This window comes from Rhizophagus irregularis, chromosome 3 (genome assembly GCF_026210795.1).
Source record: "Rhizophagus irregularis chromosome 3, complete sequence".
Lineage (NCBI taxonomy): Eukaryota > Fungi > Glomeromycota > Glomeromycetes > Glomerales > Glomeraceae > Rhizophagus > Rhizophagus irregularis.
In genome coordinates, this window is record NC_089431.1 from 4,175,486 (window position 1) to 4,201,243 (window position 25,758).

The 25,758-nt window shown below is 26.8% G+C and overlaps 6 protein-coding genes across 6 annotated transcripts, besides 3 other annotated features; 2 read left to right on the forward strand and 4 right to left on the reverse strand.

The window, feature by feature from the left end:
* Positions 1 to 1,655: 1,655 nt before the first annotated feature.
* Positions 1,656 to 1,677: a sequence feature (Short protein (OCT59_021031, UZO02552.1) was converted to a misc_feature.).
* A 696-nt stretch (positions 1,678 to 2,373) lies between these two features.
* Positions 2,374 to 2,422: a sequence feature (Short protein (OCT59_021031, UZO02552.1) was converted to a misc_feature.).
* A 53-nt stretch (positions 2,423 to 2,475) lies between these two features.
* Positions 2,476 to 2,479: a sequence feature (Short protein (OCT59_021031, UZO02552.1) was converted to a misc_feature.).
* A 1,918-nt stretch (positions 2,480 to 4,397) lies between these two features.
* OCT59_021032 (uncharacterized protein) lies at positions 4,398 to 4,907 on the reverse strand (the record flags this gene model as incomplete). Its single annotated transcript, XM_066149580.1, has 2 exons — positions 4,398 to 4,741; positions 4,817 to 4,907. The coding sequence occupies 2 exons, from the start codon at positions 4,905 to 4,907 to the stop codon at positions 4,398 to 4,400; spliced, it is 435 nt and encodes a 144-aa protein (XP_065990471.1).
* An 811-nt stretch (positions 4,908 to 5,718) lies between these two features.
* On the reverse strand, positions 5,719 to 6,153 carry OCT59_021033 (uncharacterized protein; the record flags this gene model as incomplete). Its single annotated transcript, XM_066149581.1, has 1 exon — positions 5,719 to 6,153. One exon carries the CDS (start codon positions 6,151 to 6,153, stop codon positions 5,719 to 5,721), a length of 435 nt encoding a protein of 144 aa, XP_065990472.1.
* A 329-nt stretch (positions 6,154 to 6,482) lies between these two features.
* Positions 6,483 to 9,367, reverse strand: OCT59_021034 (uncharacterized protein; the record flags this gene model as incomplete). Its single annotated transcript, XM_066149582.1, has 5 exons — positions 6,483 to 6,915; positions 7,008 to 7,216; positions 7,928 to 9,058; positions 9,124 to 9,145; positions 9,204 to 9,367. 5 exons carry the CDS (start codon positions 9,365 to 9,367, stop codon positions 6,483 to 6,485), a joined length of 1,959 nt encoding a protein of 652 aa, XP_065990473.1.
* Positions 9,368 to 9,774: 407 nt separating this feature from the next.
* On the forward strand, positions 9,775 to 11,427 carry OCT59_021035 (uncharacterized protein; the record flags this gene model as incomplete). The annotated part of the gene is made up of 2 exons (XM_066149583.1): positions 9,775 to 10,043; positions 10,146 to 11,427. The coding sequence occupies 2 exons, from the start codon at positions 9,775 to 9,777 to the stop codon at positions 11,308 to 11,310; spliced, it is 1,434 nt and encodes a 477-aa protein (XP_065990474.1). The 3' UTR covers positions 11,311 to 11,427.
* Positions 11,428 to 12,975: 1,548 nt separating this feature from the next.
* OCT59_021036 (uncharacterized protein) lies at positions 12,976 to 15,251 on the forward strand (the record flags this gene model as incomplete). The annotated part of the gene is made up of 8 exons (XM_025320782.2): positions 12,976 to 13,072; positions 13,155 to 13,270; positions 13,359 to 13,465; positions 13,541 to 13,687; positions 13,773 to 14,125; positions 14,201 to 14,390; positions 14,471 to 14,759; positions 14,850 to 15,251. The coding sequence occupies 8 exons, from the start codon at positions 12,976 to 12,978 to the stop codon at positions 15,249 to 15,251; spliced, it is 1,701 nt and encodes a 566-aa protein (XP_025170527.1).
* A 2,290-nt stretch (positions 15,252 to 17,541) lies between these two features.
* On the reverse strand, positions 17,542 to 19,663 carry OCT59_021037 (uncharacterized protein; the record flags this gene model as incomplete). Its single annotated transcript, XM_066149585.1, has 1 exon — positions 17,542 to 19,663. One exon carries the CDS (start codon positions 19,661 to 19,663, stop codon positions 17,864 to 17,866), a length of 1,800 nt encoding a protein of 599 aa, XP_065990475.1. The 3' UTR covers positions 17,542 to 17,863.
* Positions 19,664 to 25,758: the final 6,095 nt, after the last annotated feature.

A 25,758-nucleotide genomic window follows, 5' to 3' on the forward strand; every position in this document is an offset into this window, starting at 1 on the left:
GAACTTTCATAATATGAGATGTGACCGACATTTTTAATTTGTTGATTAACAATCATATTACTAAACATCATAACCATGTTGAACATATGAAAATGATTTTCCACATTTGTCATATGTCATACACTTTACATATTTTTTTCGTAATTATCAAGAGCTTGTGGCGGTATATTGTACCTTTCTATGTAGGTGTAAATTAAATTCTAATATCGATTATACCTATTAATTTTGTACTATTTCGCTGGTTGTATCCCATAATCACGTGCTAATATATGAGCGAGAACGCTGAAACTGATAAAAATAAACACAAACCGTACGTTTTTCACAATCACAAAATCAATCAACATAAGTTCTTGTAACACAAAAAATAATTAGATAAACAATAATAAGAAAAAAATATTTGAAATTATGTATAGACTTGATAAAATTGGATGTTTAAATGATAATTATTTATGACAAATAAAATTGTTAATGTTAATTAATAGATAATTATATAACAAAAAAAAACCCTCAAAATGAAAATAATTCATGCGTGCTACATAATTCATTGCGGCGGATTTATGAAATTTGGCAAAAACCCTGCTGCGCCCTCGGGAATTAAAATTGACTTACAGAAACATTCCTAAAAAATGTCAAATGTGACGCACCTTTAACACTGGAAAAATTGGTTAGGTAACGGAATAATTGGTTAGACGCAAGATTTGGGGTACAAAAAATTTTTTTAGGGCTCATTTTTGACTGTTCACTAATAAATTTGGGAAATTTGGTGACTAAAAGACTGTCAAATATTTATTTAATTTGACATGACGGACAAATTTAGGGTATTTCATAAATCCGCCGTGATGTATCCTGCTACTATTTCCCTTTCCTTTACCTTACTCCTCTTGATGAGGTTTTTACCTCAAAAGCAGAATTTTGAGAAAAAATTTTTTTACCAATAACCAATCAGAGTATAATTTGATTTCTTTCCGAATAGAATCATGTAATAAAATTCAGCGGCGGGCAAGATCAGTTGTTCAAGATCAGTTGTTTCTGGCAGGATCAGTTATTTCATGTGCAGACATACTGATTCGTGATATCGTTTAGGTCATATGTGCTTTGACCACATTTACTGCTTTAATCATGTTAGAGACTGCGGCATTACATCATTATGTAATTATGTAACATTTTTACTTTGTTTACATCATGCTTTTTTATTTTTTCATGTTAAAAATCATTAAGGAGTTCTTATATCCAGATCCACGCAGTACATAATCTTAATCTCTGTAGAATTTTTCTAGAACTGCATCTAGAAAAGAATGAGAAAATTTTTTTACTTTGTTCGTTGGAATTACAACTGAATTTGTACTTACGCCACATTATAATTGTCCTACGTATTGTACATGAGAGTACATATGAGCATTCTTTGAAGGAATTCTTTCATTTTCCAAGATACATTTTTTAAATTAGTTATTAACTTTTTGGGTTAAAAACTTCCACGAAGAATTATTTGTAAAATTTATATAAATTTATTATTGAAAATAAATTTATAAATTGGACTACATTCTCAAATGCCTCAAAATAAACCTAATTTTTTTCAAAACAAATTAATATATGATGGAACAATTAACAAATTATAAACATAAAATTGACTTTTTACTATCAGATAATATGCATTTATGTCAACCAGCACAAACCACGGTTAAACAAAATAGAAAAACATATAAAAAATGTAATGAATGTTATAAAAGAAAACCATTTGCTGATTATCAGATTTGTCGCATGTGTTACAAATCAAAAATAGCTTTTAAATCAAGTGGAAATAAGGTTATTGATAATTTTATCAAATATACACAAATCAATTATTCATCCCGAGATGGAAAAATGGAGTTTGTTCCCTATAATCAATTCAAAAATATAGAATTTATTGCTGAAGGAGGATTTAGTAAAATTTATAAAGCTACTTGGGTTGATGGTCCAATCAAAGGTTGGTATATACGTGATGGTGCGAATATTTCTCGTAATAATAATTATACTGTTGTTCTCAAAAAACTTCACAATTCTGAAAACTTTACACCAAAGGAACTAAATGAGGTACAGTACATGTAATATTTTAAATATTCAATATAACAATGATGTTAAATTAAGGATTTTTTATTTAGCTCAAGGTATTTTATCAGATTTATTCAAATAGAGAAACTTCTAATGAATTCATTTGCCAATATTTTGGAATTACTCAAGATCCTATTACCAAGGATATTATGATTATTATGCCATATTATGACTTAGGTGACTTGATACGCTACATAAGTAATGATTTTTATAATATTTGTTGGGATACAAAGTTGTTTAAATTACGTCGTATAATATATGCACTTAATAATATCCATAATTCAGATATTATTCACAGAGATTTACATAGTGGAAATATCTTTATAAGTGGAAGGTTTGCATATATAGGTGATCTGGGAATAAGTAAATCTGCAACTGAATCTACAGATAATAATGAGAATTATGGTATTATTCCTTATATGGCACCAGAGATTTTTCAAGGACAAAAATATACAAAAGCTTCAGATATATATAGTTTTGGAATGATTATGTGGGAGCTTATGACAGGTAGAAGACCTTTTTGGGATCGAAATCATAATACATATCTTATTATTGATATTTGTGATGGTTTACGACCACCAATTGTCACAAATGCACCTGAAGAATATATTGAATTAATGAAAGAATGCTGGCATTCTGATCCGGAGAAAAGGCCAACAGCCATTTATATATTTAAAAAACTTCTTAATATGTCGGGTTTGATAATTGAAATTGTAAAATCATCAGATATTGGTCCTGTAACAACTAATCATTCAGGTGCTGTTTATAGGAGTAGACCTTTAAATAAAATGATTCATTCCGCAATGTCTTTAAGGAGTTCAAGAAGTCTGCTGTCTACAAATTTAGAAACTGGTAAACAATTATAATATTATTTATTATAAATTATTTAATTTTGTTTATTTATGTTATTATTAATAATCATTATTTCTTTTAAAGGTAAAAGAAAGTTTGAAGATCTAGTTACAAAAAATGATGACGATGGTATTATGGATAATAAAATTTATGGTTTTATTCTGTAATTAACTAAACAAACTTCCAATAAATCAAAAACTTTATAGGTCAATGTATCAAAAAGAAAAATTTATGTGAAAATGAAATTAATGGTAAATAATTATTATTAATTAACGAATTTATTAGTATTTTTTAAAATTTACACTTTTATATGTTTCTCTAGAATATCTTACGAACGAAATTGAATTTGATGTTAATGTGAATTTTAATCAATCCCATAAACCTCATAATAAAGGTAAATAGTGTAAATAGTTTATTGGTGTTTTTAATAATATCTTAGTAATGAATGCTTTTATATGTTATAACCATTTATTTTTTAATTGAATATAGATTACATCACTCTGGAATTTGAACTTGATATCGATTTTAATAATCCTTGAATTTTATTTTTTTCTGTATATCAGATATAAATTTATAGATTTTTTATTTTATACTATAGAGGGTAGAAATTATTAATAGTTAAATATTAGTCATAGATAAATGTTATGCAAGTCTTTTAAAAACTTGTTGTCACCTGATCACCACGTTTGAGGTGCAGAAGAAACATTGATCAGGAGGGAAAGGGGAAAACGAAAGGGAAAGGAAAAACGAGAGGAAAGAGGAAAATGAGAGTGAGAGGGAAAACAATAAACCACTTTTTACAATAGACGATTATTTTAATAGAATAATTAATTATATACGTTAAAGTAAATATATTATAATTACAAAGAATGAAAAAGCAATAACTATTTAAGCCCAATATGATTATTATAAATATAAAAATCCAGAATATGCATATCAATGATATCAATGTCACTTTTTGTTTCTTATTCTGGTAAACCCGAATCTAGAAGAAAAGAAATTGCTACATTTAGATAAAGAACAAAACAAAATATGTGTAAGTACCAGATTTGAACTCCCATACAGTTCCATCTTCTAGTACGCCCATAAAATTTCACAAGGCTTCTCTGATACTGCTTTGAAAAAAATCCTCCATAAATACTAATATGCCATTCAGCAGAGAATCCCATTTGAATACATGCTCATAGCAATCCAAAAACGTAAACCAGAGTAAGATTTTCCAATAATAATTATACGATTGAAACCGCATAGTGCACTTCCATTAAGTAACTACAGTCTACGTCTACGGATACCATTATTTGATCATCACTGTGTATTTTTATACCGTCTGATTCATTTGCGGTCATTTCGGCTACCAAGGGTGGATTATTGCAAGATGTGTCGAATCTATTATTGTCTGATAATGAAGGCATGGAGGAATTATTTCTCCAATTAGGTGAGTACAATGTAGCATGACGTCAGGAGTTTTCTTCCCTCAAGGGTACCACTTCTGCACAATGGCCCCAGGAATTTGCGCAATCTTCCATTTTTTCCTTGGTTTTGACATTTAAAAATAATGTCCTCATCATTTTATCTCTCCTATTCGCTGCTCGTTTGATAATTTGGTATTTCAATTTTCTCTCTTCTTTCGTACAGTACTTCCCATCTCTCCACGAAGTGATATCAAAAAGTAATTCTTGATGCTCCCTCTCCGGATGGAAAATGTGAGATTTATCGTGGACGGACGAGCTAATGAATTCTTCTCCGTTTCCATAATCTTGTCTACAAGACCGACAGCATTTTCTCCAAGTACGCAGTTTGACTTTCGAGTTTTTTATTCAGAGGATTTACCATGTAATTGCATTTTTACTTTTTTGGAGGTCGACTTATACTGTACTTCCAAGGCAGGCTATTCCGCTATTACATCCCACACACTGATGATAAGAATCGGGTGGAGTCACCATTTTGCCCAAATGGCTATAAGACATTACAATTTGTATAAAATATGTTTTGTTAAATCACGAACGATACCTCTTTCAATTCAAGGATTCTTTTTATTATTTTCCAGGGCAGCCAATGATAATTTCACTACCCCATTTATATTTTTTTCACGTAAAAATTCACCTGTAAGGAACTATGAAATCCGGTATTGTATCTTTCATCCATGATTCGTGTAGTTTGTCTAACCAGGCGTAAGGAATAGAGAAATTAATAACAAAAAAATAATAAGTAAATACCAATTATTTCTAAGCCTAACTAATCTAAAACTACCCTAGCGTTACCCCGCAATTTTTTACGCAATGTCACGCGCGATCAAAATTAATTTTGTGATACAGCATATAGATTTAAAACATAAACTCTTTTTTAAAAGTAATCAAACTAAATTTTCCAATACGACTTATATTTAATAATTATCTCAATTAACTCGTCATTTATATACAGTACATTTTGTTTTACCAAGGGAATGATCTTTTAGATAAAACATCAACATTAATAAATTTCGCAGTACAGTATCTTTAATACACGAAAATTTATTCTTTATATTATAATACGGTAACAGTTGCACCATAATTTTTAACTTTTCATAAATTCATAAAAAATAATATCTCTTTATTAACCATAACCATAAGAGCCGCAGAAAATTTATTTAATTTGAATGATTCCCGGACCACAAATTATAACCGAGACGAAATTATGAAACTGCTCAGGAATTCAGCATACCATTCTCCCGAGCTGTCGGAAACTTGATCAACCATTCGAATAAAAAGAATAATACTTATATAAAATAAATAAGTAACATTATTCAATTACAATTTGAAATATCTCATATTCTTCTACAGAAAATTTACCTCCAATTTCTCTGATCGATTTTTCATAAGATTTTTGTTTAAAGTAACTAGTTTTATAAGAATTAAAATCCTCACCCCTCAAAATAAGATCATTACTACCAATTACCAAATGATGGTCCATTATTAATATAGCACTATATTCATCAAAAACATAACTTAAAATATAATTTCCAATATTATCACTATTATCATTATCATTTTTAAAAGAGAATATAAAACTATTAGCAGTGCTATAATTATAATTGAGTTCCCAAATTGTTGGATTATACCCTCCAAGAATTTCATTACTATTTTTAACCTTAATAATTGTTACGGTATTAGATTGATTATCACAAATTTCATGAAATTTAATAGGTGTAAACCCATCACGAGATCCACGAAGCATTAAATTGAATTCGTATGAAATTATCTTATTTGTATTATCTGTATTATCTGTAATATTTGTAATATTTGTAATATTTAATTCATCAATCCACTTTGAGATTAATTCAGCATGTTGATGCGTAATAATTTTAGAATCAATATTTTTAAATTCATTTCTCTAGTTACATGTGGTCTTGGTTTACTATTAGGATGTAAACTTAAATGATTTATTAATAAATCCTTATATAATTCTTTCGATAAAATTTTTTTATAAGGTAATACTTTATCTAAAAATTCCTTGGAACTTAAATTATAAAATCTTATAAAAGGAATATATTGTTGTAAAGTATTTTATAATATATTGAAATCATCTTTTGAGAAATTTGTAGGATCAGAAGGAATTCCTGGATTTTGTGCATGTCCCCATTTAAGTACGTGTTCCCATACATGAACTTCACCCATTTGAAAATTATCATTTTGAATAAGTGTGATCAAAATTTTTTCCGAAATTAAAGAGAAATCCATTGAATTAAATATTTTATCCGGTTCTTTAGATATTAAATCGGTACAAAATTTTTGAAGTTCTAAAAACGAATCATTTTCAAATAATGTTTGATATATCATGTTAAAATTTTGTCCCAACCAATTTGCATATTTTTCAATCAAAAAAGATTGTAAATAATTAACTAATTCTTGAAGACTTAATTCATTAGCAGCAACTAAGATTTTAATGATATCATTAGCATCATGTTCCTCTAATGGAAGTCTTCCTCCATAAATATACCTTAAAAATCGAAATCGGTGAAAAAAAAAATTTTTTAAAAAAAAAATTTAATTATTAAATAACATCATAAATTATTAAAAATTCTTTCCCACCTTAAAATTGTTTGAAAAATATCGGGTAAAATATTTGGTAATTTAATATGTACCAAATTTTCATCATTATTCTTTAAAATTCTTCGTAAATGAGGTGAATGATGATTTAAAATAACTTTATGAGCTTGAAAGATTTTTACGTTAGGATCATTACCAACTTCAATGGTAATATCACAGTATTCGTTGTCATTCAAACTTTCGAGATAATTCTGAGATAATTTTGGCAAAAATAATTTTGGTAAAAATTTATTGTTTATTATAATTATTTTCTTCTCTTTCTCTTTTTTTTTTTCTGGGAAAAAGGAAAATTATAATTTGATCAAAGGTAAATTGGCAATAAATCAGGAAATCATAGTTGCACAACATTGTAAATCCGGATTATAAGCCCAATTAGATTTGATAAAACAATGAAAGATTAATGGTAATTTGTCATTATTATAGCATTGTATTGTGGCAAAGGTTACCTGTTTCTCTGTTGTAAAAAATCAAACACATAGTGTTCCACATTGTGGTAAATCCGTAAATATAAACGTGAAAATTTATATCGTGATATTATCCGATTTGGACCGCCATCTAAGCCATCTAAGATAGGACGAGATGAATTATTAGATAGAAATGCAGTAGCCGTATTTTCTGATCGTTAACGATCATGATGTTTCGTTCGTAAATATTTGTTATCATTTGATGTAATGTTGAAAATTGAACAATTCAATTGAAAATAAAATGTCAAAATAACCAAATAATTTCGTTTCTCGCCCCTCAAATGCAAGCAGTTCATTAGATAATTTTTGTTTTTTTTTAAAAAAAAAATACAAATTAAGAAATATACATAACAACGAAATGATCCTGAATTTCTACGTGTAAATACAAGAAAACTATATAACATAAACACACTAAATTAATTATCAATTTTTGATTACCAAGAAAACTTCGTATTCTTCTATAAAAAAATCACCATCAGTTTCTCTGATCGATTCCTTATAAGAATTTTTTATACAACTACTACTTCTATATAAATTATTTAATGATAAAATAATGTCCCCATTACCAAATGATGGTCCATAATTAGGATTATTAAATATGGCGAAATTTCCATCTTTTATACGACTTAAAATATGATCTTCAAGGTTATCATTATTCTTAAAAGAAAATAAAAAGCTATTATTAGTGACACCATAACTATTAATATTAGAATTCCACGTTATTGGATTATATCCTCCAAGAATTTCATCACTATCTTTTACTTTAATAATTGATACCGTATAAAATCTATTAACACAAATTTCATGAAATTTTTTTGGTGAAAATCCATCACGAGATCCACGAAGTATTAATTTGAATTCATATGTAGAATTCAATTTATCAGTAATTTGTAACCCATTGATCCATTTTGAGATTAATTCAGTATGTTGAAGCGTAATAATTTTTGAATCAATATTTTTACGAAGTTTTGATTTACCGATTGGCTTGTTATCAGGATGCACACTTAAATGATTTCTTAATAAATCCTTATACAAATCTTTTGGTAAAATTTTTTTGTAAGGTAACACTTTTTCCAAAAATTCTTTAGAAGTAAAATTATAAAATTTAATAAGAGGAATACATTGTCGTAAAGTATCCTTTAAAATATAGAAATCATTTTTTGATAAGTTTGTAGGATCAGTTGATAGTTCCTGATTTTGAGCATGACCCCATTTAAGTGCATGTTCCCATACTTGAACTTCGTTCATCTGAAGATTTTCATTTTGAATAAGCGAGATCAAAATATTTTCTGGTATCGAAGTGAAACTTAATGAATTAAATATCCTATCCGGTTCTTTGGACATTAAATCATTACAGTATTTTTGAAGTTCCAAAAAAGAATCATTTTCAAAACTCGTTCGATATATCAAGGTAAAATTTTGTTCCATCCCATTTGTATAGTTTTCAATAAGAGAAGATTGTAAATAACTAACTAATTCTTGAATATTAAGTTTGTTCGCAGCAACCAATATTTTAATGATATCTAAAATATCATATTCTTCCAAAGGAAGTTTCCCCCATAAAGATACCTGAATTTCAAAAATCTTTTAAAAATAAATTCTTATATAAATTCACATATAGTACGTCCTCTTACCTCAAGATTATGTGAAAAATTTCTGGTAAAATATTTGGTAATTTAATATGGACCAAAATTCCATCATTTTTCTTATTAACTGACAAAATTTTTCGTAAATAAGGTTTAAAATTACCATATGAGCTTTAAATATTTTTACGTCAGGGTCATCACCAACTTCAATAGTAATATCATAATATTCGTCATCATCTAATATTTCAAGTAAGTCTTGTAATAATTTTGGTAAGAATTTATTATCAACCATTATATTGAGGAGATTGTTGTTTTGAAGAAAAAAGAAAAACAAACGTGATCGTGTATGGTAGGGTAGTATGGTAATTGTCAACCTTATAAATCTTTTTTTCTGAATCGGGAAATCAAGATCGCACATCGTTGTAATGAAGTTGATATCTTAATTAAAGAAAATTTAATATTATGGGTCAGTCGGTATAGAACTTTCTGCAAATTCGCTTTAATAATCATTATCCCTTTGTTTTTTTTTTTAAAAAAAAAAAAAGATTCAATGCAATTCGTTCGATGGAAATGAATGAATGATCTGAATGATACGGGAGGTTGGATCACGTGATAAAGGAATTTAAGTATAAATAGTACGCCACACAAACTCCCCTAAAAAAACCAAAAAAAAGTTTAAACCACAACTATAAACGAAACATGATAATGGATTTAAAGGATTATGAGTTTTTGCCTCAATTATCTCAAAATTTACTTGAAAGTTTGGACGAAGACGAATATTATGATATAACTATTGAAGTTGGTAAAGATCCCTACGTAAAAATTTTTCGTGCTCATATGGTTATTTTAAATCGTCGTTCTCCTTATTTGCGAAGAATTTTATCAACTAATAAAAAGTACAATGATGGAAACTTGGTACATATTAAATTACCAAATATTTTACCAGAAATTTTTCATATAATTTTAAGGTGAAAGGAGAATTAAAACTATAAAATAATTTAATTAATATTTTACAATATTTTTTTTTTAATATTAAGTAAAAAACTTTTTTTTCTTTTTTTTTATTTTAGGTATATTTATGGGGGGAGGCTTTCTTTAAAGGAATATGATACTGCAGATATCATCAAAATCTTGGTGGCGGCTGTTCAACTTAACCTTAAGGAATTAATAATCTATTTACAATCATTTTTAATTAAAAACAAATCCGATTGGATGGAGAAAAATTTTAACCTTATATATAGGACGAGTTTTGAAAATGAATCTCTCTTGGAACTTCAAAATTACTGTAATAAACTTATTTCAAAGGAACCAGAAAGGATGTTTGAATCACAAAATTTTTCTTCAATTCCAGAAAAAGTTTTGGTCTCGCTTATTCAAAATGAAAATCTTCGAATGAGTGAAATTGAAATTTGGGAACATGTTCTTAATTGGGGACTTGCACAAAATCCGGAACTTCCATCTGATCCTGCAAATTTTTCGAAGGATGATTTTAGTTTATTGAAAAATACCTTAAAATCGTATATTCCTTTTATTAGATTTTACGATTTAACCTGTAAGGAATTTTCGAAAAAAGTATTACCTTATAAGAAAATTTTACCAAAGGAATTATATAAGGATTTATTGGATACATTTTTAGATTTACATCCTGATAGTAAACCTGATAAATCAAACCCTCGTAATTCTAATAGTTCAAAACATATTGATTCTAAAGTTATTACATCACAACATGCTGAATTAATATCGAAATGGATTGATAGATTAGAAATTACGGATAAACTGACTTCTTCATATGGATTCAAATTAATTCTTCGTGGATCTCGTGATGGGTTTACGTCTCGTAAATTTCACGAGGTGTGTGATGATCAAACTAATATTGTAGTAATTGTTAAAGTGAAGCAAAGTAATGAAATTCTTGGAGGGTATAATCCAGCCACGTGGAAATCTGGTTACCGTTTTAGCACTACTAGAAATAGTTTCATATTCTCCTTTAAGAATAATGATGGTATTGAAAATTTTATTTTAAGTCGTGTAATGGATGAAGAGTATGCCATACTTAATAACCCTACCTGCGGTCCTTCGTTTGGTAATGGTGACCTTATTTTGTCAGGCGAAGAGAGTTCTTCTGGTTATTGTGAAAGTTATTGTGAAAAAAGTTCTTATGAGAGGCTTATTAGGGAAACCGAAAGTGAATTTTCTGTAGAAGAATATGAAATATTTCAAATTGTAAAATACTAAGTATCGGTATTAACAGTTAAAAAATTTATTTAATTTACTTAATTTACTCTTATTATTTGTAGTATAATTATATTTTATTTTATTAAATTTTTTTTCTTTTTTTTTTAAAACAATAAAAAAATATGTAAAAAAATTTTTAAGAATTATTGCCGTTTTCAGAAATGTTGACAATCTGAAATTTTGACCATTTTATACCGAACACACCGAACACACCGAACACACCGTGAACACATACAAAAAATTATGCAAACTTGAAGTATTCATGCATAACTTTATATAAAAACTATTTTTGTCACTTTTTAGATATGAATAAAATTGAAAATATGAAAATTTGTACCGAACACACACCGAACACAAACGAACACACCAAACACACCGAACATTGGCAAATACAAGCAAATACAAGTGAATACATATATGCAAATAATATAATTTTTATACATTTTTTTATGCACACTACCTAAAAATATATTACTAAAGTTTTAATTTTGCTTTTTTTAAAGGAAAATTTGTTTTTTTTTAATTTTAATTGCTGTGTTCGGTGTGTGTTCGGTGTGTTCGATTTATAGAAATGATCGACATTCTAATGTCAACATTTCTGAAAACGGCAATAATCGGTTACAGAATATATATATTTTTTGTTTATGACTAGAAAGAAAGTTTTATAAATTAAATCATCGAATTCATCTTTAAAAGCGAAGAACTCATAAACAGTGATGAATTTCTATGAATAAGTAATAATTTTATCGCTAATAAATATTCCTTTTGATCTTCAACGCTAAAGCAATATTTGATTGGTCTACTTGATAAGAGAAAGACGCATTGGGACACATGTACTGGTAATTAAACAATGTGGAGAATTGTAAATCCTCAAAAATATGGGTAGTACATTTTTAGAAATTACATGAATGAAAAAATTGGCGTATATTATTTATTTAATCACGGAGTAACCAAGTGTGATTTTCTTTGTATTATATTGTTATATTTCGTCATTGAATTTTTTCATCACTATATTATATGTTTTGACAATTATTACTTTATATTTGTGATATTTTATTAAATATTTTAATGGTTTTGATGATGATTGAAAATTTAATTCTATTTATATATACATATACTATATATTTTTTTCGGGAAAATATATCATTAATTCATTGTATTATTTACTTACAACTTTTAAAAAATTATTATTTAAATCAACCAAAAAAGGGTAACTGGACAATTCAATAAATAATCACGCCAGCCGGCTGAAAAAAGCCACGAATGAATTCAATAAACATTCCAAAATGGGAATCTATTATGATTGCATTTATACCAAAAAAAGATTATCATTTAAGTTAAATTCCTATGAATGGAAAATTTCATAGAGTAAAAAATCTTTGTCTCTGGAGTCCGGATATGCAGTACACACAAACAATGATTAAAGACTTCCTTTTGTTAAAAATCGCTAGGTTTTACAAATTAAAAGTAAAAGAATCCTATACGATCTAACCATACCCCTTTGTGTTAAAAGTATTACATCTTACGATTTGAAAGTAAAATATAAGTTATAAATATAAAGAATATGATTATCCCGAACATTTCAGTTTAATTTAATTCTTTACCAAAAATTTAATTCTTTACCAAAAAAAAAAAGATCTAAAAAAAAACAAAAAATATTTTGAGATGGCAAATTTAGATGAAAATAATCAAGGTGAAAGTATGGAATTATTAGGCGTGATTTATGGTATAGGAATGAACGTTAATAATATAATAGGAGTTGGTTTGTATATTTATATTTACTGATTTTAAAAAAGGAATATCAATACTAGATTTAAAAAAATGATTTTAAAATATATATGCAGGCATTTTTACAACTCCCGGAATTGTTTGGAAACAGGTAAAAACGCCTCATGTCGTTATATTATTATGGCTAGCCGGTGGGATTGTAAGTCTATTTGGTTCCCTTATTTATACCGAGGTAAACAACATTGTCTATATATAAATGAATTTTTTTTTAAAAAAAAAATTATGTCGATTTAACTGTTCTCTGGTTTAAAAAAAAAAAGTATGGAGCCCTACATAGAGATAATGGTGGAGAAAAAATTTATTTGGAAAAAGCATATCCATCACCACCATTAATGGCAAGCTACCTTTTTAGCTTCATGTTCATATTGTGAGTATAATAATTATTTTCGTAAAAAAAATTTATAAACTCTCCATATAATTAATTTATCATGGTATTATTTAGCGTGATTCGACCCGTGATTATATGCGCAGTATTACAGTCTGCTGCGCAATATACATGGTATATGTTTGTTGGAACCTCTCCATTGGATGGAGATGACAAAATAGATCCACTCTTAAATGGTTGGCAAAACAAATTTAAACCTTACTGGTATTTATTTTAAATTTATATACAATCTGTAAATTCTTTTTATTTTCATTATTTAAAATCCTTAAATAATTTCTCTTATTCATAGGATATTGAAATTGATAGCAATTTTTTTTTTGTTATTAATAACAGGATATCATTTGTTAAATAGAAAATTGGCAAATAAGATAAATCATGGTCTTGCAATAACTAAAATGATCGTGATATTGGTAATTGCATTGGGTGGAATATCAAAGTATCATAATAACGAAAATTGGAAGAAACCTTTAGATGATAATTCGATCAATACAGCCGTTAATTCTTATCCTATTGCAATTATTCAAATTTTATTTAGTTATAACGGATGGAACACTCTAAATTATTCTTTAGATGAATTTAGAAATCCTGAAGTAAAATTAAAACTTAGCAATATTTCTAGTATTGTAATTGTAACGATATTATGTAAGTTTTTTTTTAAAAGTATTTTTTTTTTGAACAAAACGTTGTATCTTTTATCTAATCACTTACTTTTATCAGATTTATTGGCAAATGTTGCATTTATTACTGCTTTACCATCTGATGTTATAACAAAAACCGAACATTTTAATGAGACAATTACAGCAGATTTCTTTAAAAGTATTTTTTTTGACAGTAATGTTGCTGCAAGGGTATTATCACTTTTTGTTGTTCTTTCTGCTGTTGGTACTGCTGCAACAAGTGTTTGGAGGTATTTAGTGTAAATTTTTCATTTTTAAAAATTTTTTTTTTTTAAAAAAAAAACATATTAAAAAATTTTTTTTTGATTAGTGGATCAAGAGTTATTGTGTCAGCGGCGAAATCAAATTTTTTTCCAATCTTTTCACCACAATTAGTAAAGTGGAGAGAAAGGGAGATAAATCAGCAAGGGCAAAGAGGGGAAAATATGCGATATACTGAATATACGCCAGTTAACGCGTTATTAGCGCAACTTGTATGGTGTATATTCATTATATTAATCGTTGGTGGATCAATACAAGTTGATAGTTTCGTGCTATTCACTTCAATAGCAACTTTTTCTGTCTGGATATTTTACATTGTTACAAGCTTGGGTTTAGTTGTAAGCATAATTCAAATTCATTTTTTTTTTTATTATTTAACATTTATTGTTATTTTTTATTCATTTTTTTTTTAAAAAAAAAATTTTTAGAAAACACGAAAAAGATATCCTGGTAACCCTCCATTCAAAGTACCACGTTCAATAATTCATTTGTTTATAGTTTCGGGATTTCTATTTATTGCATTATCATTTGTCCCTGATAAAGAATCAATACATCCGTATATAGTTCAAATATCATTTATCTTGGTTAGTTGTATATTTTTATTTATTGGATTTATTTGTTATTTCGGATTATTTCGACAGCAACAGCAACCGATACAACCGCAACAGATACAACTACAACCGATACAACCGCAACAGATACAACCGCAACAGATACAACAGCAACAGATACAACCGCAACAGATACAACCGCAACAGATACAACCGCAACAGACACAGCAACAACAGATACAACAGCAACAGATACAACAGCAACAGACACAACAATAAATACAACGGCAATAATTGTAGCATCATAGTCGACAAAATGTAGAAGAATTATAATTTATCAATCAATGGCATTATGAGTATATTATATATATTTATAGTATTTTCATTTTAGTAGTAATATATATCTATATTATATAGATTCACTGTAATTATAATAAAAATCAAATCATCATTATATACATATTATTTAATTTATAAACGACAGCTTTTGGTGTGTTAATAATCAAGATCAAAATATTAAGATCTGACCAGTAAAAGTTTAATTGAGTGTATGGAAAGGCAAATTAGTTAATTTGACGCACATTCGAAAAGGTGTGAAAGATTTGGAGTAATAAAATCCACAAATAAGGCTGGTCAAAAGGTTTATTTAACACGTGATTTAGGGCGGAATTAGAAAAAATTCTTTGATTTAGGCCAAAACTTGATGTATACTTTAATTCCAGCTCAAATTAACTACCATACTCCGAGATTGAGTACGTATTTCTATGAATTAATTATATTATCAGGAACTAAGGAGTTTGAATATAAATTTTTGCTTGAGCATCGGGCTATTATGGCTTTCGATTCATTACTCTCCAAATTGATCATTAAAATAAGATTTAATTTTGAGATAAGTCGAAAAAAAAAGTAGGGATTTTATATATAACACACATTCTCAAAATAACTATTACATATTTTAAAAAAAGCGGTACTGCAGATTCTTGTGACAAGTTTTTTTTAATATAATACAATTATTCTGATTTAATCGCTGTTACGCACGTTACGCTGAGGCGATCGATTTTTGGAAGGTTTTTATTTTTAACGCGGTACAAAATTTTACACATAATTAATTTTTTATTAAAATTTTCATGTGGATATCCAAATTTTACGGCTAATATTAAGGTAAATATCAACTAAATTTGATACACTAATTGTATTGCCTATATTGCCTTATTTCTTTTGTTTTTTTTAACCCTATATTATCTGTATTATCTGTCCAAAAATGTTCTAAACCGATAAAAAAAAAAAGTAAAATCAGCCCAAAACTTAACCAAAAAAAGGTTCACTTAAGTGTTAAAGTTTTTTTTAACCGGTTCTTAAAAATTGCCATTTTTAAACCAGTTTTCAAACTTGTTAATCTGAAATAAATTTTTTGTTACTCAAATGATAAAATCAAAAAAAAAAAAAAGACAAAAAAAAATTCTTTGTCAAAGTAATGTATCAGTAGTGTATCGTTATAACTTTTCCTTAAAAAAAAAAAATTATTATTATTATTATTTAATTTCGAAATTAATTAATATTATTGAGGATCAAATAAATCATTTTTTACATTTTTTTAGTAATATATTATAATATATTATGTATTAAACAATTAGAAATTTCTTTGTGTGCTGATCATTCCATTTTTCTATTTTGTTATTCATATTAAGATATATATATATTATATATAATATATTTACAAAAAAAACATTTGCTTTTGTTGTAAATCAAATCTATATCAGAAAATCAAAAAAAAAAAAAAATCATTTTTTAGTACGGGTACTCCTTTTGATTATGACCTGCCGAAATACAAAATATCTTGTTTTATTGGTAAGGTGATACATGGATTTTAATGAATATTTAATAAAATTAAATAATAATAATATATAAATAATATAAATAACAAACAATAACCAAGTCACAAAAAAAAATGGGAGCCACAAACAAAAAACAAAAAAAATAGAGTTAAATATTATTCATGAGAAAAAAATAGATTTATGATAAGTTCAATTGTTTATTCGAATTTTTTTTTTCGGTTAGTCAAGATTAAATAATAACATAATAATGATTAAAGTTCAATTTTAATAATTTTTATATAAGATATTGTCAATATTTTTTATTATTATTATCTTTTTTTTTTATTAAATCTATTTAAGAGATCGGCAGCCCGTCATACAATCACATGCGCTTTTAATATTTCGTATCCGAAACATAGAATGAAAGTATGAAAAAAGGAAGTATCACCGAAACATTTTTTAAGTGTCATTTTTAAAGAATTCGGGGAATATAATAAAATTGTAAAAATTGTAAGGAAATACAAGGAACAAATTAATTTAGGTTTTGTAATTATTTTACTTTTTTGTTATTATGATTATTATGATTTTTTAGTAATAAATTAAAAAAAAAAATTTTCTTTCAATTATTGGTCTGCAATATAATAACGTAGTTTTGCTAATCGGTAAAAGCGATGGTGGTACCAAAAAAAAAGAAAATTATTGTTAACAAAGAAAAAATACTATAATAGTATAATGGATTTTTCGCGTAATGATGTCCAAGAAATAGTTAATTGGCAAGTGATTTGTCGTGATCGCGTTTATTTTTTAACACCGTCTAAAAATTGTAATTTTTAATTGAATAGATCAAAGTATGATAATAACATAAATAACGCACATATACCAATATATTATTCATCAAAAAATACCAATTTAATATAATAATAAAATAATTAATAAAAGATTAATAATAGTAATAATAATAATTATTTCTCAATAATCTCCCACCAAATAATATTTTTTAAAAAAGATCCTAAATATCCCAAATATCTATAATTATTTGATTCTAATAAGTAATTTCAAATGAATTCTATCAAAAATTTAACACACCTCAAAACCAAAAGATTCGTAAAACGGGTGATAAAAATCAGAAACTTCTTCTCGTATGATGCCTATATATTCTCGCCCATTTTGTATCAAAAATTGATCAAAATCTTGATTAAAATTTTCTATAACATATTTAAATTTGAAGTTTCTATAATCACTATTTTCATAATATCTAATTCTATTTAAAGCAAATTGTAAAATTATTCGTAAATTATCATTTCGAATCATTTGATCATTATAAAAATATAATTCACATAATTTGTTATAGCCCATATTTTCTAATAATTTCAATAAAAAGTATGTGATGAATTCTTCTTCAACACAACAGAGATTTAAACCTAATTTCTTCAAAGAACTAGGTAATGAATTAGCGAACGCCACGATATAGTTATCATTTAGCATTGGCGGTAATTTCAATTTCAATTTAAGATGTTCTAACTCTCCCAACACCTCCAATAACCTGATAAACAACCAAAAATCTTTAATCGGTAATTCACACGATAAATGTGTTAAATTATGACAATTTTTTCCTAATGTTGTAATGATCGAAGTATTTATTCTACCTAAATTCAATGTTCGTAGATTTGTTTTGGTCATTATGAGTATTTTCTTAAGACCAAAAGCAACTATATCATCACTAACTGAGAATCCATTTTTTTGTTGTTGATGTTGTTGTTGATGCTCATCGTATATACAATTAATATATTCATTATCTACGCCTACACAATCTTCAACACAATAAATGTTTTTAATGTTCAATTGATTGAATCCAAACTTTTCAAATATGGGTACTCCCCTCATTTTAATATCACAAGATCCCCAATTAACATCCATCATATACTCCTCCCCTTCTTTTCTTTCAAAGATCAACGACTCCAAATTGGTGCAATTTCGTAATTGTTTGATTATACTTGCGAAATTTTTTAATTTCCCTTCAATTGTCAAATATTTTAAATTGGTTTCCTGAGATTTAATGATTTCTCCGAATTCAAATAAATTCTCAGTAATTAAAGATTCGTTAAAAGATAAACCTTCTATTTTAAACTGATGAGCAATAAAATCGGAAATATTTTTAATGAACCGTGTGGTAAATGATATGATATTATTAGATGAAATATTAATTTTAACGAATCTAATTGAAGAAGTGTAACGAGATAAAGCAATGAATAAATCATTAAGGTTGTCCTCATCACTTTGAATACTAGGATACCTTCCTCCAACAAAATGGGTAACTTCTAAATTTATTAAACGAGATATAGAATAAACAAATTCTTTATGTTTAATAAAAAATACTCTATCATGAGAGTTTAACTTAAAATATTTCAAGGATTTCAATCGTTTCATCGACGCAAATAATAAGTTACCAACAAGATAACTTGTATAAATAAATTTATCTTGATAATTTACTCGATAATTATATGGGTCAATTAATATTAACCACCTCTCGATTAATGATTGAAATGTTTGTGAATTAAAACTTTTCAATAATTCTGGATAATAAAAATATGTCGCTTCCGGTGATTCCAAAGGAATTCCCGTATGTAATAAATATGATTTATCTTCATCCACTAAAGAACTGATGTATGTATTTATAATAAGAGGTGATTTTGGACTATCTAAATTTATGTGTTCAAAAGGTTTACCCCATAATAATGGGGTCGCCAAATGACAAAAAAATCGGTTTACGAATATACAACTGTGTAATGTTTTTCTATCATTTCTAAGTTGATAAAAAATTTCATCGTAACACTCGACGGGTATTGGACTATTTACGTTAAACTCGCTAAAGTCCATTTTTTCGAAAAAAAATTTATTTAACTCGCGAAAAAAAAGAAAAAAAAAAATAGAGAAAAAGAGTTTATTTGTTTAGTAAAAATTTATTTGTTTAGTAAAAAAATTGAACAAAATGACAAAATGAACGTGAAGTTTGTTTATTTATATATGGGTGTATATTTTAAAAAAGATCAACAAATATATATATACATTTTATTGCATTTTTCACATATTTCACATAAACAAAAAAGTCACTACAAATTTGAAACTCTGAAACTCTTATCGATCATAACAAAAAAAATTTCCCACAATTGAATTATAAATATTTACAATAATATAAATAATTCACGAGGCGTAGTAACAATTTTGTTGCGGTAATAAGTTCTCCCGCAAATTTTTCAAAAAAAAAAAGTCTTACAAAAAAAAACAGCTTTTACATATCTGGAAACAAAAGACAAAATGTCAAACGTAATGCTTGTCCACCCATGACTTACTGACCGCAGTAATAATAATGAGTTTTTTTTATCGATTCTTCGAACAAAAAAGAAGTATGATAGAATTTCAAATATTTATTTATTTTATTTTATGTACTGTACAGTAAAAGAATGTGACTTTATAATAAACTCTAAAAAGGGATAGACCGGATAGTTCCTTTTTTAGGGGCTTAACTTTTTTTGGATCGTCAATCGTCATTTTCAGGCATCCCTTCCCATTCCTGAATTAGTTCTTGTTGTTTAAAGATCCGATCTTTCGCATAATTTGCCTCAAGTTTCATAACTTTCATGGCTTAGTTGGCTTGGTTTAATCTAAACGTATTTAACGATAATAATTGGTATTAAAAAAAAAAATTTTTTTATATTATAAAATATAAAACGTTTCCGTCTTATCTATTTCACAATGTTTACTTAAACAGCATTAAAAGTAGCGAAAGATTACCATATATATAATTTATTTATTTTTTTAAAAAAAAAAATTATTTCTCCTTTCAAACTTTAAAATTGTAATGGCAATAATACATGCACTCTGTACATAGAGCAACCATAAACGTGCATGAATCTTATGAAAGATCTAAATTTTATTCTGTATTACATAGAATACATACTAGATAGCAGCCCTTGTGAAACCCGCCAATTTTTAAAAAACCTGGAAACCTTGATGGGGAAAAAAAATAAGTACAGAGAAAGAAAAGTATAAAGAAAGCACGGCAGGAGAAATGGAGAATCTTGATATGCATAATATATTTTACAGTAAAGTCTATCAAGAATAATACCTCATGTCTATCAAGAATGATACTTTTGCCACGAGTAGACTTGGGCAGCAGGGCAAGTCATCACAAAAACAGTAAATATTTTAACAAATTATCCATTTTAAAAGTTTGGTAAGGTAAACAACTGGCTAATACTAATCTAAGATATCAGTTTCTTGTAAAAAAAAAAATAATGTAAATAATATTTGTCAAATAAAAATTATATCATTTCTTTTTATACGCGATGCATCGTCACTTTCCTTTTTGTCGCCACCCCCCTTAAAATGGCGATAAATAAATTAATAGTATGGTGCGTGGCACCTATACTCTTCAAAAATATTGCATAGTTCCTAATTGTATCTAGTTTTTCAATTTATATTTTATTAAAAGATTAAACCAATTTTTATATAATTTAAGTTGTTCTCTTTTAAAAATTGGTTCACATTTTAGATTAGCTTAATTATTAAAAAAGTTATTGGGAGTCAAAAATAAGGCATGTTATTATAAATTAAGCAAATTCGGACTAACTTTGCAGGGGTAATTACAAGGGTAATTTTATAGATTGACCAATAAAATAAGAGATCTTTTATCACGTGATAACAATGTTCAAAAATTTTTTTTAAAAAAAACGAAAAATGCCACCTTTGTCCAAAAATCAAAAGAGCGGTCACATACAATAAATGGCCAATATGATGTTAAAGAATAGTATAAAAATAATCATAAATTAATGCTAGTTAATAATAATAACGCAAAAAAACATTATGATAGAATAATTACAATGAAATTGCTGATGTATCCAATTCTCTTTACAATAATCCAATATTTCAGGTTTGGGTGATGATGGTAATGATGCATTAGTTAGTGATTTCTTTAATAAAACTGAGGATTAGAACAATGATAATGATAGTGAATGGGATAATTCAGAAGATGTAGAAGATGAAACAAAAGAATTTGATTTAGTATGGCAAGATGATAATTAATTAGAAAAAATAAAACAAGAACCATATAAGGTAGGCAAAATACCAAAATCAACCTGATGGCTATTATAATAAATATGGTCCAAATGGTTCATTAACTAAAGCAACAGCTGATACAAAAAAAATTACAAATTTCTTTAAAGAAAAGTGATGCTCAGGATACTGATCAATCATTTAATTTAAACACATTAGAAGATGCTTCAAATGGTTTGGAAAGTGATATCATTAATCCATATACTTATCAAATGACTGAAAAAATAAGAAAAATTAAAAAAATAATTAGAAAAATAACACAGTCAGTTAACAATTACAGAATACAATTATAAAAAAGCAATATTTGAATATTTTATCCTGTTAAACAGTAATAATGGGTGTAGATAGGATTCCACTTACTTATAAGATAAGTCACCCCCAAGCCTAAGGTAAAAATCATATATAAAATTCTTTGCAGATCCTACTATAAAAGAAAATTTTATGTTACATTGTTATGATTTTGTTCCTTTTTAGCTAATTAACCAATAGAATTTAAGAAAAAAGTAAGGTAAAAACTATTAGTAAAAGGCCAATTTTCTACGGTGACCTTTATTATAAGTAAGCGGAATCCTGTGTAGATAAATAGATATCAGTTTAAGGGTTGCACAAAAAATCTTTATTAATGGTGGTATATAGAAAGCATGAAAAATTTGAAACTTTACAAGATATTAGTTAATAAACAATGACCTTTTAGCATCTAGAGGACGTAGAAAATATCAAAAAACAGTTAGAGTGATTGATAATGAAGATGTTGCAGAAAGATGTCATGTTTGGATCTGAAAATAAAACTTTAATACTACATCTGTTGCTTTTAAAAATTTTATTGAATATGAATTATTTTCTGCTATTGGAATTGCTAAAAAGAAGACCATTTATAATATAAGGATTGCAATAAGATGTAAGTGATTTTATTTTTATTTTTTTTTTTAATCGCAGTGCATTTGCAGTTTTATTAAAAAAGAAAAATAATAAGAATATGTATATAAAGTATGATTCTAAAAGCTACTCTAATATAATTAAACTACAAATCACTCATCATATATATAGTACCCTACATGTGTACGTTCAAGTGATTATTAGATTCAGTAGGTAAATAACATTTATAATGCGTCATCTTAACCAAATAGTTCTATCTTTAAAGTTAGGTGATCACAAGACCAATGTAAGTGATTTTAAAAATAATATGCAATTATTATATATAATATTAATTTTAATAATTATATCTATTATAAAAAAAAGGGTTTAAAGTTCTTAGTTATTTATTTCAGCAATATTATCATAAGTGGGATACCACATATAATACAGTCAAATTTCAATATACTGAACTCATGATTTGGAAGTAAAAGTTTGGTATATAGTAGAGTTTGGTAAAGCCAATTTTTATTATATACTAAACCCCTAAGTTTTTTCAGTAAAAGTTCAGTATATAAAGAAAATCACATGATTAATATCACAATTTTGGCTAAAATTAAAGATGACTTAATTTAGGCAAAAATTAAGTGGTTCTAATTCTGGCCAAAATTAATTAATTTCAGGCAAAATTGGAAAATCATGTGATTGAGTTCAGTATATCAAAATTTTTTTACTATGTTTTATAATACGTGATGAATTAATAAAAGTTCAGTATATGTTATACAAAGTTTATATAATGTTCAGTATATCAAGATATTTTTAAATATTATGAAACTGGTTTTTAAAAAAAAGTTCAGTAAGTCGAGAGTTTATTACATCATGGGTTCGTTATATCAAGATCAGACTGTATAAATTATATTATATGTAGTATCTCACTTACCTTAGATTATAGTATCATATGTAATCTAAATATTACATATAATATGAATACCACATATAATCTAAATATCACATGTAATTTAAATATCACATATAATCTGAATATCACATATGATCTTACATATGATCTAAATGATGTGATCTAATTACCATATATAATCTAAATAATATGGTTTAAATACCACATATAATCTAACATTTTATTATTTTTTATATTGCTTTTATGTTCTAACTATGTCTTTAAGTCTTTCTTGATATTCATATTTTTATGCTAATATACTTTTTATTACCACAATATAATCTAATTACCACACATATATAATCTAAATATCACGGTTTTCTTTTTATTTCTGAATTGTTTATATACTAAATTCTATAACTAGGAAACGGGAACCGTTGTAAGTCCAGAACGAAAAACTAAAATTTGCCGATTTCATTGGGTGACGATCACATGGCGGACAGAGAAACTCACGTGATCGATTTTTTTTCATAGTGCGTAGACATATATTGTCCTTCGCTTCGCTCTGGACAATAAAGTTGTTGACCTTTTGTAGTTGTTTAGATACCTAATTTTATGTTGAGATGCTGACTTCTTGCACCTAATTGGGTGCTGGATTCTATATTGGAGTACTTACTCTTTGTGAGCATAGCAGACATGCTCATATCACCTTACTGATTATTTACTGATTACTAGATTCTGCAAAATATCTGATTCGATTTGAATCCGTGAATTAGATCTGAATCAGATCTGGATCAAATCATTAATTTATAATCCATAAATCTGATTAGACCAAAAAATAATGATCCGATTTGAATTGGATTAGATCTGAATCAGATCTGAATCACATTTTGAATCATTTGAATCAAGCAATAATAGCTATCCGAAAATTTTTTTTAATCCAAGAAAAATGTTTTATTTAACAATTTAACAGAAATAACATTTTTTCTTTAGAACTCTTAAAAAAACCAATTTTTTTTTAAAAAAAATCTCACTAACTCTTTAAAAAAGAGTTTCTGTAAAAAATGAGAAGGAACGTCACGAGTCTAATGATAACAAATTGGCAACCAATCAGATGCTAATAGCCTTTCTTATTGGACTCTGACCATTTTTATGAATGCCAATTGTGGTCAATTAATGGCGCAAATCAAGATAAAATCGGAATGCAATATTGGCATTAAATGGGAGAACTAATTTATATATATCAGAATTTACCAATAATATTAAATTGTTAAAATCAATTGCATTTAATAAGTAAATTTATATAAATATAGTGCTCCGAAAAAAATCTGATCTGATCTGGGATCCGCAGATTTGATCCAAGTCAGATCAGTTTGGTTTTCAAAATTTTGATCCGTAAATCAGATCAGATTTAAAAAAAATCTGATCTGATCAAATTCAGATCAGATCAGATCAAACACAAGAAAATCTGATCTGATCTGAACAGATTTCGGATCAGATTTTTTTTTTAAATTAAAATTTTTTTTAAAAAAAAAATTCATTTTTTTAAAAACCCTTTCCTGGACAAATGGACGCCAGACGACCAAGATTTAAAAGAACGAACTAGGTAAGTTCATTTCTTTTTTTTTATTATTTTTACTTGAGGGAACTTAATTAACGGTTTTCTTCTTTTTTATTAGGAAGCCTAGATGAACGAAGCCTAACGACCAGGATTTAAAAAAAAAGAACGAACCTATGGTGAGTTCGTTCTTTTTTTTAAGGTTTTTTTTTATTTTTTATTTAAGGGAACGTAATTAACGTTTTCTTTCTTTTTTTTAGGAAACCTGGACGTAAACAAAGTCGTTAACGACCAGGATTTAAAAAAAGAATGAACTATGGTAAGTTCGTTTCTTTTTTTAAGTTTTTTTTTTTAATTTACTTAAGGAAACATAATTAACGTTCTCTTTCTTTTTTTTTAGGAAACCTGGATGTGGACGAAGCCATTAATGACTAGGATTTAAAAAAAGAATGAACTATGGTAAGTTCATTTCTTTTTTTAAGTTTTTTTTTTATTTTTACTTAAGAGAACGTAATTAACGTTCCCTTTCTTTTTTTTTTAGGAAACCTGGAC